This window comes from Aulonocara sp. 'chitande type north' Nkhata Bay, linkage group LG22 (genome assembly GCF_057382095.1).
Source record: "Aulonocara sp. 'chitande type north' Nkhata Bay isolate Kocher_YH1m ecotype deep benthic linkage group LG22, A_spYH_male_GT1.1, whole genome shotgun sequence".
Taxonomy (NCBI): domain Eukaryota; kingdom Metazoa; phylum Chordata; class Actinopteri; order Cichliformes; family Cichlidae; genus Aulonocara; species Aulonocara sp. 'chitande type north' Nkhata Bay.
In genome coordinates this window covers 32,292,165-32,309,501 of record NC_141364.1, presented here as the reverse complement: position 1 = coordinate 32,309,501, position 17,337 = coordinate 32,292,165, and the positions used below count along the sequence as shown (strand labels likewise).

Here is a 17,337-nt window from a genome sequence, read left to right as displayed (position 1 = left end):
AAAATCATTCCACAAGTACACTTTCTGTTTTGATTTCTGTTAAATTCTCGCTTTCCTCGAAGCTGAATGCCTCGCATGCGTACAAGAGATAAACACAGAAAGGCATACCAGCCTAAGATTCTCAAATTTTTTGGTCCAAATGCGCAAGCCTGATTTCCCTTCTTTCAGTGTGTTCCCATTTCCCTGCTTTACTTTGGCTTTCCCTCCATCTCTCGCTGGATGGATGGTAAAGTAGAGAGGAGGAGGCAGAAGAGGAAAAAGGAGGGGGTGGATGTGTTGTGCAGTTCTGCTGAATGTGCTCACATGTATGAAAGAAGAAGCATTTATTTTAGGACTCTCGCGTGGGTGTACACAGATTTGAAACACACACACACACACAGACACACACACACACTGGAGAAGTGAGAGCTCGCAAACGCAGAGATAGGCCTGACCTACCTTTATATCAATCTGGTTTTGAAAGCTGCTGGAAGGGTGCTTTTCTCTCCAGCTCCCAGACTCTTCCTTATACCTGAATACTTCAAATGCATTACACATCCCCTCTACACACACACACACACACACACACACACACACATGCACACACACACACACACACAGCCAGGAGAAGCAGGAAAAATAAAGAGAAAAAAACCCAACAGGACAAGAGGTGAGAGCCAGAGAGCATGAAAATAAAAGGCAAGTGGTTCGCCTCTCAGCAACACATCGCACAATAAGTGTCCACGTTGTTGTGTCATATTGTGCCAGCATTGCCACAGCATTATAGTGTGTAGAAGCTGTTGTCATGGTAATAAGGTCGCTGGCATGCTCATATGTCAAAAGGGATTTATAATGGGCTGACACCATTTTCGCTGCTGTATGTGCCAGCCGTGTGTGCGTGCATGTGTGTGTGTACATGCCTGTGTTTATGTATACAGTATGTTAGACAAAGACAGACTGGCATTTTGAGTGTGAGTGTGTGTGTGTGTGTGTGTGGGAGCGGGGGGGCTGTAATTTCCCCAAGAGCAAGGTTGAATTTCCACATTTAACACAAACCCTACATTATTTCCCCCAAAAATCCAGCCTTATTTCAAAATAAAGCCTTACAGTTCTTAAAAAAATACCCTTTCAGAAAGTCCTCAGCCAATACATCCTTTTTCTCCTTCTCAGTATTTCACATTGTTATTTACATTGTGACACATAACTTGAGGGAAATCCCCATAGGGATTCCCCCTCTGATAATAAATTTGTTTGTAATTGGACATAAAAAGCAAAAGTAAAAGTAAAATGTCACGTGGGCGCTCGCCGTACTTGATTCCTCAGTGGTAGTATTTGGATTGTAAATGGAAAGTCCCTGACATTGGAGTTTATTCTTGTTGTGTGAATGTGTCAAAGTGTAAAGAGAAAGTAAAGAGAACCAAGTGTGTCGCTCCAGACAACATATTAATGGAACCTACTTAGCTGGACTTGTGTACCACACAACACTCCACCACCCCATTTCCTTGCTCGTTGTTGTTTGCCCCCCGGCTCCGAGGCTTTTGACCCTAGCTACTAAGGCAGCTCAAAGGTTATTTTTTTGCTCTGCTCTCTATTTGTCCATCTTGGACATCTGTCAGCTCAAATGCTAGACCATATGCTGCCTATTGCTGCAAAGTCACTGCTTATGTGATTGTGCGAGTCCTAGATATTGACTGGCTGGCTTTGATTAAAATCCTGATTATAATCCAGGGCAAGTGATGCATCCATTTTCAAAAAAAAAAAAGAAAAAAATTGGCGTGGTCGCCTATAAACAGTTTCAAAAAGTGATGTTCAAAAAATAATACAAAGGTAGGAGGTGTTGATGAACTTTCAGAGCACTCTCACACTCTTCTGATGTAAGACCATAAGCCTCTGTCCCTCATCCTTTCTGTCTCCGTCTCTCACTGTCTTCATTCAGCTCTTCTCTAACCCTCCAGCCAGAATTGTGATGCTCATACATAGAGTGAAACAATGGAGGCTTTAGGAGATCATCTGAACATCCAGGGCTACAGAGCTTCATTGACTGCAAGAAAACAAAAGGACAGTAAGGGGGTGGCATTTGCCGTCACATGTAAGATAAAAATCGCTGACGTTAACATAAATTACAGCTACCGTGGGATTAAAGGCAGGTAACAGTAACTGGGAGATGTAGTCAGCATACCAAAGCTGTTTCAAGAGCCTCAGGCAATGACCTCAAGTCATGCAATCAAAGGGTGGGGGTAGGGCAGGTCAAAGGGCAGGAAAAACTCAGAGAATTCCCCGAGGCTCAGCTGTATAGCTTGGTTTGATAAGGTGACAGCAAGGAGAAAGTTAAAGGGTATGATTGGGCTCTGTTACACTTTTAGTGATGTGGCTAATAATCCTTTTCTGACAGTTGGAGGAGGTGATTGGCTCGTTCAAGCCGAGGAGTTTGATGACAGCGACACATTAAAGTTCAGTGGTGCTTTTGGCAAGTTGTTTATTTTTGAAGCATATATGGAAACTTGCCATTCACATTCACTGCTTGTGACGAACCAGTAAAAACAAATGATAACTGAATGAACTGTTTTCCCACTCGTGCGTGTTTGCCTTTGTGGTTATGACATCATACTTTCATTTCCCACATGCGCTTAGTCACGGCAGTAATGTTACCTGATTGGAAAGTACCTTTCTCACACTGCTCCATCCTGACACAGTAAAACTGAAAAAGTTAGGTGACTTCCTCTGAAGAAGGTTGAATGCCCTCCCCCCACACATACCAAAGTATTTCCCTAAAACATCTGCTACACGTGAGTCCACGCTGTTGGCTGCTTTGACACTTCCCTTTACTTATCCATTTCCAGTAGTACCTACTCCTAGTACAGCTGAGTAGGTACTAAAAAGGTACCTTGTACCAGGTAGTACCAACTAGTGGAAAACCCTAAAAACCGAATCAAGCCGTCCTGAGAAGGTACTCCCTGAACCTGGTTCTGCCGGCCGTTTCTTCCTGCTAAAAGGGAGTTTTTCTTTCCCACTGTCGCCGAAGTGCTTGCTCATACCATATGATTGTTAGGTTTTTTTCTGTATGCATATTGTAGGATCTACCTTACAATATAAAGCACCTTGAGGCGACTGTTGTTGTGATTTGGCGCTATATAAATAAAATTAATTGGGAAGTTCTCCTTTTCTATCTGGTGCATCTTTATCATTATGCACCATTACCTGATGGTGACAGACAGTCACAACAGTTGGCAGAGAGGCGGAAATGCTTCTGGACATTTGCTACATCTTTCTCTGGATGTAGCAAATGTCCAGAACCATTCAAATAGGCTGCAAGAAGTTGCTGTGAACTGCGGGTATTCATTCCTTTGAGGTGAAGTATTGCTTTGTCTTTTCAGTTATTTCCATCTTCATGTTTACAATTTAAAGCTCCAGATTACTGATATTAATATGAAGATTAAAGTGTCCAAATGTAGCAAAACTGTAGCAAAAGCCATGGCCTTTCCTCGTTTAGTGGCTGTGTTAACATGTAGTTTTAAACACTGCTCAGAATAATATTTAGCAGCAATTAAGCTATGTAGACTTATGATTCTCAGAATGATCAGCATTTCCAAATAACACAAAACGCATTATTGAATTTTTACCAAATTGAGGAGGTAGAATGCCTATATACTCTAATCAGAAAAATAAATTCTAGGTTTAACATTGTGCTTGTTAGGATGTGGCTAGATCATAGCCAAACAATACCTCTAATCCTAAATGAGGTTTAAATTTCCAAGGTTTTTCTATATATTTTCTGTCTATCATCTTTTCAAAACTCTGTCGTTAAATGTGACTCATTCACGCCCGCTTTGCTTCACTTGGCACCATTCTCTTGAGTCTTCTTGTCTCCATCCCGTCCCAGTCCTGCCTTTGTAAAGGCATTGGAATTGGGGAGGGGTTAACAGCTGTTTGATGACCTCTTGTCAGTTCTTTGCCTGCACCTCATGTTATCACCAAAGCTATCAGCACGTCATTCCAGTGCATGCGATGTCCAAACAATGCGTTGACTGCCTCTACCTCCAGCTATCTTCTTTCTCCCCCAGCCACTGCTTTCTTTATATCTGACGTCTCTGCTCTGACATGCTGATTAGAACCCCCTTTCCTCCTCTTTTCCCCCATCCTGTCTGCATTCCAGCCCTCAGCACATCTATATGAACCCTGTCACAGCTGACGTACCAATGCTTTGTGTGTGTATAATGTGCATCTACGAGTGAAGGAGCACTCCTTTGTGCCTTTCTCCCCCTGACGCTAGTTTGGTCCCATGACAATGCTTCCCTTATATGCACATGAAACACAGGGGCACATGTGCAAACACGCAGACGTGCATTACACAGAGCAAAAAGTGTTAAGAGTGGCGCTGCGGAGGTGAGGAGACGATGAGTCTGTTCTTCGTCACTGGTCTCACAGCCGTCGTTGGCATCACACTGTGTCTAAGATTTCAGGGGAAAAGAAGAATGGAGCAATTTATGTAGTTCAGGCTGCAGAAGTCAACCATGATGGCGCTCGCCCCCCCTCAAGGCCCCCCACCCCCCGCCCACCACCACCACCACCCACCCCCAATCTCCTCCAGGCGTGAGTTACCTCAGGAGGGGTGAAGAAGCCCATTCACAGGAGAAGATGGCTTGAGAAGACGGGAGGGCCTGCGTGCCAGGCATTCCACAGTACACAGTGGACACATTATTATGACATTTACAAGGGCAGCAAGAGAGATACAACGTGATATGAGAGTGAGAAAAGGTTGTCCTCTCAACATGACTGCCAGAAAGTCGAGGCAAAACCACAAACTAACATCAGAGTAAAGAGAACCAAGTTCAAGCACATTCTTTTGAACCTTTGGATGCATATTTAAATCTCTTCTGCGATTAGGGCGAATGAAACATTTACAAATCCATTTACAAAGGTAGACTCATAGACTTTTTGAATAACTTGTTTTTTTGTCCTGCCAGTATAACATTTTCTGTTTTCCAAACAGCCACCCATAAAGATGCTTCTTTGCTTTGATATTGACATTGAGAATACGAAGGCAATTCCGTAAATGAGACAAAGGTAACAACAACATGGCCAAAAGTAAACCCCATTCGGGATTCTCTTGCATTCCTCTGGTTTGGGGCTGTTTTCTTTGGTTTGGGCTGGAGCCATTTGTTCCAATTCAGGGGAAGTCTCGTTGCTTCACCATACAATGCTATTTCAGAGAATAATGTGCTTCCAACTTTGTGGCAACATTTTGGAGAAGGCCCTTTCCTGTTTTAACAGGACAATGCGTTCATGCCTCGAGTCCATAAATGAGACTAAGACAAATGTCTTTTGTTAAGTTTGTTGTGGACTGAGATGTCAGAAGTGTAGACTGTCACTATAAGAAGATATATTTAAATATATGAAAGATGGATGTAATTATATTGAAACCAGTGACCATCAGTGTTGAGAGGTTATGTGTGTAATGTGATTATATTTAAATGAGAGGTTTGAGAGTTACGTTTTCAGTTATTGCTTGCAAGCCTGGTTAGCAAGCTAAATTTATAAGACATCTACTCATCATTGCTAAGCAACAAGCTTGTAATAAACTAGAATTTCACTCTGTTCTATCAAAGAAGCCCATGCCCTTTGATACTATCTAGATAGATGACTTATAAATACAATTCATCCACCATAAGGAAGCTATCAGTAGTTGCTAAACACGTTTTTTTGTTGTTGTTTTTTTTAGCTGTAAACATGTTTTTTAATCCTGTAAAGCTGACTATTTTAACATGGGACTCTATGGTGGCTGACTCTTGGAGACAGCCTCAATGGCCATTACAGGAATTTTCTTTCGCTCAGGAGGTTGACGCTTGATGAGGATACAAACAGGAGACAGTTAGCCTAACTTAGAAGAAAGACCTGCACATGCAAGCAGGAAGAGCTTGCATGAAAAGGTAAATATATTTTCCTAAAAGCACTTGGCGGTGACTTCCTGGAGTCTTGTCCTTAGTGAGTTTGCCAGGCAACCAGCACATGGAGGTCACTGCACCTGTCCAGGAAATACCACACAATAACACCATAAAACCACAATGCTAATCAGCAAGCATCATTTTGATTTTGTTCATGTTTTTCTTGTCCTGTTACCTCCTACTGATCTCATTTGCCTTTTCTGTTTCTCTGAATCTGTTCTGTCTACTTTTATTTGATGCATCTATATTGTTTGCTGGTAATAATTTCTTGGTTTCATTACTAATTAAATGATCCATCTTTTCTGACCACCATGGTAATTTGGTCATGCATTATAGCCTTCTTCCCTGATCACATAAGAATGATAACACTGTTTTTTTATAGTTAATATCTCCCAATAAATGTAACCTTTATTTCACATGGTTTTGTTATGCTAGGCTACTGATGTCAGACAGCGACACAACTTAGACTCTTAACCTTTGCGGGAAGCAGATTGTTGAGGAAGTAAGGCCTGCAAACTCCACAGGAGCCTAAACAACACTCAGGCTAAGAGGCCCTTCTTCTTCTTCTTCTAGTGAGCCTTTGTTTAAGTACATTAAACAAAGGCTGATCAAATGTTTTGCCCTGTGAGCTCAGTGTTTTTTCTATCTAAGACTAAGATGTGCATAATATGTATAAGTATAATCTAGCTTGGATTTTATGGCACTATATGGCCACTAAATATACTTTAATTTGACCATATTTTAAAAGCAAGAGCTAGGTGACGGCTCTCTTTGTTTACTATCTATTAAAGAGAGTGTTATCTCACGTAATGTCTACTTTGGTGCACTGTGCAGCCTGTTGCTACTTATTAATTAATGTGTTGCAAAAAAAAGTGAGATTTTTTTGTAATTCTTGTGTGCTTTGGTTACTTTCTTCTAAAAACAAAAACAAAAACAAAACTCAGGGAGTAACAAGTTGCTCTCATGTGTGTGAAAAGTATCGATAAAACTAACTGATGAACATACGAGCAACAATGTATAGTGTTTCCATCCTCCTTCAAGCCCTCATGCTATAAGATCAACTCAGTAGATCCCAGCTGTGAACAACTATTAGTCTTGGTTCTCCTTTATCTCTTAGCAAGAATTTAATTAACTAAAGATTACTTATTTAATGTCATTATATTAGCAATTACTTACACTATATCGTCAGAAATATTTGCTTGCCTTCCTTCACACAAACGAATGTGAGTAGCATCCCATTCTTCGTAATCCACAAGGTTTAATATGAAGTCAGCCCATTTTTTGCAGCTATAACAGCTTCAACTTTTTGTGTAAGGCTTTCCACATGGTTTAGGAGTTTGTTTATGGGAATTTATGACCATTCTTCCAGACCCACATTTGTGAGGTCAGACGCTGATGTTGGACTGGCTCGCAGTCTCTGCTTTAATTTATTCCAAAGGTCGTCTGTCAGGTTGAGGTCAGGCCAGTCAAGTTCTTCCACACCAAACCTGCTCATCCATGTCTTTATGGACCTTGCTTTATGCACCGGTGCGCAGTCACGCTGGAAGAGGATGGGGCTATACCCAAACTGTTCCCACAAAGTTAAATTGTCCAAAATGTCTTGGTATGCTGAAACATTAAAAGTTCCTTTCACTGGAACTGAGGGCAACTGAGGGGCTTAGCCCAACTCCTAAAATGCAACCTACACCTCCAACAAACTTTATACAGCAAAACCCAGACATGTTGATTGGATTGCAAGATGAAGACGGGTGAATCGTCACTCCAGCACATCTCCACTGCTCTAGACTCCAATGGCGGCGTCCTTTATGCCACTACATCCGACTCTTTGCATTGTGTTTGGTGATGTAAGGCTTGGATGCAGCTGCTCAGCCATGGAAACCAATTCCTTGAAGCTCTCTGCACAATGTTCTTGAGCTAATCTGACGGCCACATGAAATTTGAGAGTATGTATCAATTGACTCTGCGCACTCCACGCTTCAGCATTTGCTGGCATGACAGCAATTCCCCCACAATGACACACACATTGTTACAATGCCACTAACAGCTGACTATGGACAATTTACGAGTGAGAAAATTTCACAACTGCACTTTTTGTTGAGGTCTGCATGCAGTCTGCATGTCTAAGTACTTGATTTCATACACCCGTGGTCATGAAAGTGACTGGAAGACCTGAATTCATGTGAGCAACATCAGTAAGGAGCACTCTGCATTCTACAGTGAAAGTCTTCAGCTGATACAGTCACATGAATAACTTTGTATTAACCACATTGATGAAATGTTTGCATGGACAATGCAAAACTGTGCTTTGAGCCCATTGTAAATGCATTAATGATTACACAGTTCAGCCAGTATCTCAAACTCATTTCTGTTCATCGCTGATCTGTACCTGCAAAGAGATGAGCAGGTGGGTTTCTAATAGGACACACATTTCACTGGTCCCGAGTCTTACAAAATCAATTAGACAGATTGGTTGCAGTAAAGAACAATTTGCGCCACTGAACACTGGAGTCTTTGGCTTGCGTAACTGAGGTTTTTAACATCAGCAGCTGTTGTGAAGAATGTTTGTGGAGGCGAACGATCAGGGGGAATGTGCATGATCATCCCGTTGGCATATTTAAGCACTGGTATGTTGTTGACAAGCGGAAGTGAACAACATTTCTAGTCACGTAGACATGAGGAGACAGCGTGACATGCTACTAGCCTCAACAAGAATCCTGTTCTCCAATCTGATGGCCAGAAATGTGTCCTCTAAATCTACATCGAACAATAGAGTAAACTCTCATTCAGTTGTTTTCGTTCATTTGTATTGAATGACAGAAGTGAATCCACTTTACCATTCAGCTGCTCCTCCTGGTGGGAACAGATCTAGATGGGAAATAGTGTACCTGGAGGTAAAAACATTCCCATTCCCAGTCTTTTTCTGTTTTAGTTTCCACCTGTTGATTTTGTCACAGTTAAGTCCTCTGTATAAATGAAAACTGTCATAAAATTTCTTCCATCACAGTGAGGGACTTAATGGACATACGGTAAAAGCAACATTAAAAAGTGCTGAACTCCAAGACAGCGGAGAGGTGATCCATGGGGAAACGAGTGGGTTACTGTTTTTTTTTAACTGCAAAAGAGCACGCTGGCCTTGGCGGAGCATGCGCTCCCTGAATGCCCATTTAGGTTGCGTTTATTTCTGTGTAACCAAGATTTTGATCTAATTGCTCTTCCAGTGTGCCTTTTTCAGATAACTGCTCTGTCAATTAGTGGGATGCAGTGAATCAAACCCATGACAATCCAAAATTACTAGATTTCCACAACAGTACAGATTGTGGTAGAAGTATAACTTTTTAGAGCAAAAAGAAAAGCTGTTTAAAGGCTTTATTTAGGGCATAGTCATTTATATGGTTTGACTTGTTCTTCCATACATGCAAAATCAATAGTCAAGTGACCTCTGAAATTAAGGCTAATTTAGCCGTACTTCAAAAATAGAGGAATTTTAAGATGGCTATAGTGTTGCAAGAATTACTTCTTCTCCTCTTAAACTGTATTTCATGAGCTGTGTTGTGCTAGTAAAGCATAATACATCTACCTGATGGAACTACTATTTTCTCGAGTAATTTGACTGCCCAGGGGAGACTGTGCCTGTGATTTACTCTATATGGAGGCTTTTTCATACCATAAGTTGACTTCTGGAAACGTGTTGGATTTTACTGACAGTCTGACTAATTGCTGAATCAGACTGTAATTTGAGATATGTTTTTGTCTACCATCTGTACTGAGACTGAAACCAAAAGATGTCCAGTCAGAATTCCCCCACTTACGCCAGGAAGCAAAAGTGAAACAATAATGGTGCAGTGCATTACTAAATGCCATGAAATGAGACAGTGGGAATTGGAGGTGAAAGGAAAATAAATCTAGGTAAAAAGGGTTGTCTTTCTACTTTTTAGAGCAGTTTTCACTTCTTCTTTTTTTTGGCACTTTGAGGAAAGGATCTAACAGTCAATTAATAACTCAAAAGAACTAGTTGCAGCCCTAAGGGTGCTTGTGCATCCTGTGTAAATAAACTGCTACAGTGAATAGAGTTGTTATACCGTGTTCATTATTTCTCACTGCTGATTTCTTGATCAAAGCAACTTTAGGTTCAATTTATGCTATGACTGAGTGTATCAGGTGCAATGCTATTAAAGCCCGCACACACATCCAAACAAGTGGTTTAATGTTTACTATAAATATACCTCACTCTCATCTGGTAATCACCTAGATGTTCTATGAAGCTATGTGCTCCATATCTTCCCTCTGAATTATCAGCCATCATGTGAATTGAGGTAAGCAAACACACTCATACAGTAATACTCACTACAAGGAAGGAAACTACTTTTGTGTGGGAGACTTTTCTCTTATCTTTATGCTATGTCAGCATTGTTTTTTTAGTTTCATGCCTATAAAACACTGCATTTAGTAAGGCTGAATTGATTTCATTGCTGGGGGTCCACTAGAGGGGCGGGGACAATTAGGGAGTCAGAGGTGATTGGACAAAGTCGGGCTGGAGCAGACGATGATTGGCCGTTCATGAACAGGATCCGCCCACGGGTGGTGCCCTGAACCTGCTGTATGTTGAAGCGTTACGTTCAGCGAGCTTCGAGTTTAGAGGGTCTCTCTCTATCGGGGTGGCAAGTCAGACAACGGGAACAACCGAAGGGGAGTAGCTGCTGTTTGAAGAAAAAAAATTAAAAACACACACACTTTTCACGGTTTCACCGCTGGATACGTAACTCGCTCTGGAGTTGGATTAACTTAAAACGCGCCTTTTTTAGTTTTTCTTTTTAATTTGCTTTAGAAGACCGCTACTCACCGAAGACAATGGGATCCCAGGCATCCAAGGGAGAGGTGGCCGCGGAGGCAAACGCTGCTGCCGCTGATGCTGCAGCTGCCAAAACCAACGGACAGGTAAATATACCATCTAGTTGCTCCGTATGACTACTTTATCACAGAAGGATGGCATAATAAATTGATAAAAGTTGAGTTTCTCACACGAAAACCTCGCATATAGCGGATTTGGCTAACGATGAATCGATTAAACTTGAATGTGAGGACATTTTGGGGTAAGTCAGGTGGGGCTTTGTAGCATCTTGTGCTCAGACGGGTGTTCACAGAGCTCCCCCCAAAAACATATCAGTCCGCGGGGAGGGGGGCTGTTATTTGTCACGGTTTTCCCAGTTTCAAGTAAGTATGTGTTTATTTGTCACTGAGGTCGAACCGAGAACGCTTTTTGACAGTGCCAGTCACAAAAGGGGGAGGGGGCGGCTTGCTCGCACGTAGGCAGTCTACTACTCCTCCCTGAAAAGAGCCCTGTTGCCGTCTCACCGCAAATCTTGCAAATTGGTACTTTCCAAAACGTAATGTAAGTAAAATTAGTCATTAATGAGATGTCAAATGTCACTAATATTCAAAACAACGATTTTCCGTCACTCTTACCAAATAGTCTTTGGGGGGGGTTCATGAATAAAAAAAATTCTTCGGAGTTTTAAATGTTTTTCCCCTGGAAAATTATCACATTTTTCTTGGGTAAACAAAAAATAACAAATGAAGGTGTTTTCATTCGTCCATCGATGAGCTTCAGCCTCGTCTTTGTTGAGCCCGTCTGTCTGGCAACCCGGGCGGTCTGTGAGACGCTGCCGCCGCCTATCGCCTGATTAGGGTACTGCAAGGCGTCGCCTCTTGAGCCAGACGACATGGTGGTTAATTGATGAGCGCAACGATGCTCGGCAAAGATACGAGACCTCCCCAACAGCAGTTGTTCTTGTTTGTATTTTATGTTTGTTTTTTAATTAAAAAACACAAGACTTGATAGAAAGCTGACTTATTTTGTGTCTTTTTTTTCTTCTTTTTTTTGTAACCCTTTTTACAGGAGAACGGTCACGTGAAGACCAATGGCGATGTCTCTACAAAGCCCGATGGGGATGCTGCAGCTACCAACGGCTCCGCGGAGGCCGCCAAGGAGCCTGAAGCCAGTGCGGGAGGTGACACTATCGAACCGGCGCCTGCTGCAGACGGAGAGGCTGCAAAACCGGAGGGCGAGGCTGCGGCCAAAGAAAGCACCAAAGAGAAGAAGAAGAAGAAGTTCTCCTTGAAGAAGCCCTTCAACTTCAAACTGAACATCAAGAAGAGCAAGAAGAGCGAGGCTGTGAAAGAGGAAGCGGCTGCCGCTGCCCCCTCTGAGGAGAAGCCTGCTGAGAATGGAGCCGCTGCTCCTGCCGAGGAGAAGAAAGAGGAGGTGAAGGAGGAGGCTGCTGACGCCGCCGCTGCCTCTGCCGCTGAGGCTCCGAAGGTGGAGGAGGGGCCAGCTAAGGAGGAGGTCCCCAAGGAGGAGGCCAAAGAGGCAGCTGCTCCTGCCCCCGAGGCCACGAAACCGACAGAGGAGAGCAGCTCGACCCCCGCTCCGTCTGAAAAGAAAGAGTGATTGTACGTTTAGCTCACAATGAACTGGGTGAACTGTTTTTCAAGAGAGAGAGAGAAAATTAAGAGTATATATATATATATATATTTATATATATGTGTATATGTATACATATGTATATGGATATATGTATATGTAAATATATACACATGTATGTGAGAGACTCCTTCGACGTGCCACTTTTTTCGTCATGATAACAAGACGACAGACTAGATTCACTAGATCACTTTCCTGGTTACTGCTCGACATCTGAACCTGGACTGAGTTTTAGGCTGCGGGTTTGGTCGCTGTGCGTGGGGAGGGGGGGGGGGGGGGGGGGTTGGGGGGATTTTTAATGGCTAGCTGGCCGGCAAATGACACCATGAAGTAACGATGGATGATGATTGGAGGTCGAAGCATCTTTTCCCTTAAAAATCCACAGCTCAAGATGCCTCCTGCCGAAGGAACGACGCTAGATAAGATACTAGGACACCACAACCACTTGAAATGACTGTTAAATAGAAGAAAAAGAAATCAGAAAAGACTTGCCAACTTTTTACATTCCTATATTTTAACCCAAATTTGAAGTATTTTGTGGTGTATTATAGAGAACCATCTTAAAGATTCAGAGAAGCTATGTCTTGTTTGTTCAAAGAAAAAAAAAAGATAGACGACTTTGATTTTTACCTTACTATGAAAAAAAAAAGAACACTTAAGCTTGCTATGTTCACTGTTGCAGTTTGATATGAAGCAGAGTTGTTTATCTGTCTTGTGTGAGCCTGAATCTGCTTTGTCTCTGTAAATAAATTGGATTGATTTCTGTTCTTTATTTTGCTAATGTTGACAGATGTTACTGGTTTTATTGTAAAGTTGATAATGGTAAATAAATGTTGGTTACCTGCCTGTTTATGTGTCTTCATGCTTATTTCCATCATGCACTGCTCTTGCCACGGTACAGTTGACTTAGAATCTCTTGAGCGTGTCTATCACATTATCACATTTTTAACGAGTAAACAGGCGTCCACTCGCAGTAGTCAAGCAACAGGAATTCGAGCAACACACATAAACGCCATTACACAAATAAGTCCTTAAAGAAGCAAACCTTTCCACTTGGACGTAATCTCTGGGCAGTTAATCAGAATCAGAATACTTTATTAATCCCGAAGGAAAGTTATTACAAATCTTCTTTGGTCAGTAATGTATAGAAAACTGTAACTTTGTTGCAAAGATTTCGTTCAGAGTTCTTCGAGTACCAAATTTCTCTACGAAAGCACCAAGAATAAATAAATGCAGCCGCTGTGCTGTTCCCTCCAGGTTTGACCTCAAAATTTATTAAAGTGATAGTATCTCAAGTTTTAGAATCTAGAAATAATGTACCCACTCTTCCACACGTAGAGCAGTGTTACTACACGGTCTGTGGTTTGGTATAACCACTTTCATTAGTCACCACTGTAACATTATCTCTTATGCGTGAATTATGCTTGAATGGGACTTACTTTGTAACTGGAAATAGCTTTTAACGCTACACTGTAACCTTTGACATAACCTAAAGTGCACCTCCTGTAATGTTAAATGTAACTAAAGATCACGTCGATGCAGCCCGCAACGACTTCAGTGGCATGGCAGGGTTAAGAGGGGTTTCCAGTTATGTTGTAAGTAAGGATGTAGATTTCCTGCAGAAGTCTGAATCGAGCTTTAGTCAGCATTTTATACTTGTTTTGTGTGTTTGTATAAATACAAAGTAATTAATGGGTTAACGTCAGGTGGCTCTAGTGACAGATTTAACCTCCTAAGACCCAAACTCATCCACAGCATGCATTTTTAATTTCTCTTTGATATTTGGGCTGATTGGGACCTGATGAATGTAAAAACAAAGAATTACCAGATTTTTTTATTTTACCTAATTTTTGTTTCTAAGAAAAATGAGAGCCATATATGAAGATATTCATTTAAAATTTTGATAGAACAGTAGCATTATAATGTTCTCATAAGTGGATATCAGGCCCTTGTAGAGCAAAATTGACTATTTTGGTACTACTCTGACCACATGAAGGACTTCATGCTATTTATAGATTCGGCCTTCTCATCTAAATCTATGGAAGAACTCTTGCTTTTGCAGAATTCCAGATTTCCATGAAATTTCACAAAATTTAAGATGTTAAAAAGGTAAAACTAAGCCTTTAAAAGCTTTCTTACAGGGTAAAGTCTGCAAACTTTCTGTTAATTTTTATAATAACATTTATACGCTGACACTGTGTGTGCATTGTGTTTATATTCCTCCTGGAATACGCGCTTCTTTTGCGGTGGAGGAACACCAAAGTAATTGCTTACGGAGCTTGCTTCTTCGACATCTTTAAGAGTTCTGAACAAATGTCTGTCCTCCTCCAGAACATCTTATGTGCGCAAACGCGCATTCCAACTTCTTAACTGGTGCGCGTCTTTTATTTTGACCACCTATGTGCACCCCTGTTTATATCAAGACAACCATCTGAACAAAGGTTAACATTTCAAAAGTGCTAGGAGGCATTACAAGATGGCTTTCCAGGGAGAACTTTGCTGTTGTTATTCCATTGGGAATGTTTTTTTTTTTCTAGATGTATACTTGTAATCAGATACAACCCAGTAAATCTGAACAGGTAAAGATTTATTCTACTAATACATAATTAAGTAATAATGATCAAAAGGGAGTTTTTCCTTCCCACTGTCGCCAAGTGGTTGCTCATAGAAGGTCATCTGATTGTTGGGGTTTTCTATCAGATATTGTAGAGAGAAATATTACCTTACAATATAAAGCACCTTAAGGCAACTGTTGTTGTGATTTGTTGTTGTATAAATAAAACTGAATTAAATTGAATTAATACACAAGTATGAACTACAGGATGGGCCATTTATATGGATACACCGGAATAAAATGGGAATGGTTGGTGATATTAAAGTCCTGTTTGTGGCACATTAGTATATGTGAGGGGGCAAACTTCTCAAGATGGGTGGTCAGCCATCTTGGATCCAACTTTTGTTTTTTCAATAGGAAGAGGGCCATGTGACACATCAAACTTATTGGTAATGTCACAAGAAAAACAATGGTGTGCTTGGTTTCAACGTAACTTTATTCTTTCATGAGTTATTTACAAGTTTCTGACCACTTATAAAATGTGTTCAATGTGCTGCCCATTGTGTTGGATTGTAAATGCAACCCTCTTCTCCCACTCTTCACACACTGATAGCAACACCGCAGGAGAAATGCCAGCACAGGCATTAACTTTCCGTAGTTTCAGGTGCTGCACATCTCGTATCTTCACACCATAGAGGATTGCCTTCAGATGACCCCAAAGATAAAAGTCTAAGGGGGTCAGATCGGGAGACCTTGGGGGCCATTCAACTGGCCCACGACGACCAATCCACTTTCCAGGAAACTATTCATCTAGGAATGCTCGGACCTGGCACCCATAATGTGGTGGTGCACCATCTTGCTGGAAAAACTCAGGGAACGTGCTGGCTTCAGTACATAAAGAGGGAATCACATCATCATGTAGCAATTTCAAATATCCATTGGCCTTGAGGTTTCCATTGATGAAGAATGGACCCACTATCGTTGTACCCCATATACCACACCAAACCATCACTTTTGTTGTTCCAACAGTCTTGGAGGGATCCATCCAATGTGGGTTAGTGTCAGACCAATAGCGGTGGTTTTGTTTGTTAACTTCACCATTCACATAAAAGTTTGCCTCATCACTGAACAAAATCTTCTGCGTGAACTGAGGGTCCTGTTCCAATTTTTGTTTTGCCCATTCTGCAAATTCTGTGCGCCGATCTGGGTCATCCTTGTTGAGATGCTGCAGTAGCTGGAGTTTGTAAGGGTGCCATTTGTGAGTAGCTAATATCCACCGAAGGGATGTTCGACTGATGCCACTCTCCAGTGACATGCGGCGAGTGCTAGTGTGGGCTCTTGCTGAATGAAGCTAAGACAGACACTGATGTTTCTTCATTAGTGACAGTTTTCTTGCGTCCACATTTTGGCAAATCCAACACTGAAGCAGTTTCACGAACCTTAGCAAGCAGTTTGCTAATTGTAGCATGGGAGATGGGTGGTCTCGTAGGATGTCTTGCATTAAAATCTGCTGCAATGCGTTCATCAGATATCAACACAATTTCGATCCGCTCCTCACGTGTTAACCTCTTCGACATGTCAATGGGTGTGAACAAAGAGAAACTTGTAAATAACTCATGAAAGAATAAAGTTACGTTGAAACCAAGCACACCATTGTTTTTCTTGTGACATTACCAATAAGTTTGATGTGTCACATGGACCTCTTCCTATTGAAAAAACAAAAGTTGGATCCAAGATGGCCGACTTCTAAATGGCCACCATGGTCACCATCCATGTGGAGGAGTTTGCCCCCTCACATTTACTAATGTGCCACAAACAGGACTTTAATATCACCAACCATTCCCATTTTATTCCGGTGTATCCATATAAATGGCCCACTCTGTATCGTAGGACACCTGTAATATTAAAAAAAAAAACATATAAAACAGGACTGGTTTACTTGCATTATATTTGGCTTAATACATCCAACTGTCATGCCAAATTATTTATAAATAGCTAAAAATGTAAAATGTAATATAAATTTTAACAATGTCTGGTTACATATAACTTGCAGCCCGAGGCTGTATTGACTTTGTGTTTTCCACTAATGGAAAACGACTGGAGACATCTCAGTGGGTTAAAAAAAACAAAGAAAAAAACCCAAAACACATGTGTCTCATCATAGTATTGATGGTCCACAGCTCATTAAAAAACCAAAGCCCACTATTTCTATTCTCATTGATAAGGAAATCCCACATGGCCCAAGGTTCTAAGATAATTGAGCACTCTTGACATTCTAGTGGGAGTCCGCTGACCCCTGGCTCCTCAATTAGTCCCGTGGCCCTGAGATCACTACAGCTACATCCACCCCCCCCCCCCCCCCCCGTCCCCCCCCCGTCCCC

General features: G+C 41.5%; 1 protein-coding gene across 1 annotated transcript; it reads left to right on the top strand.

Moving 5' to 3' along the window:
• The first annotated feature begins 10,544 nt into the window (after positions 1-10,544).
• marcksl1b (MARCKS-like 1b) lies at positions 10,545-12,427 on the top strand. Its single transcript, XM_086280766.1, has 2 exons — positions 10,545-10,856; positions 11,818-12,427. Exons 1-2 carry the CDS (start codon positions 10,770-10,772, stop codon positions 12,367-12,369), a joined length of 639 nt encoding a protein of 212 aa, XP_086136892.1. The 5' UTR covers positions 10,545-10,769; the 3' UTR covers positions 12,370-12,427.
• Positions 12,428-17,337: the final 4,910 nt, after the last annotated feature.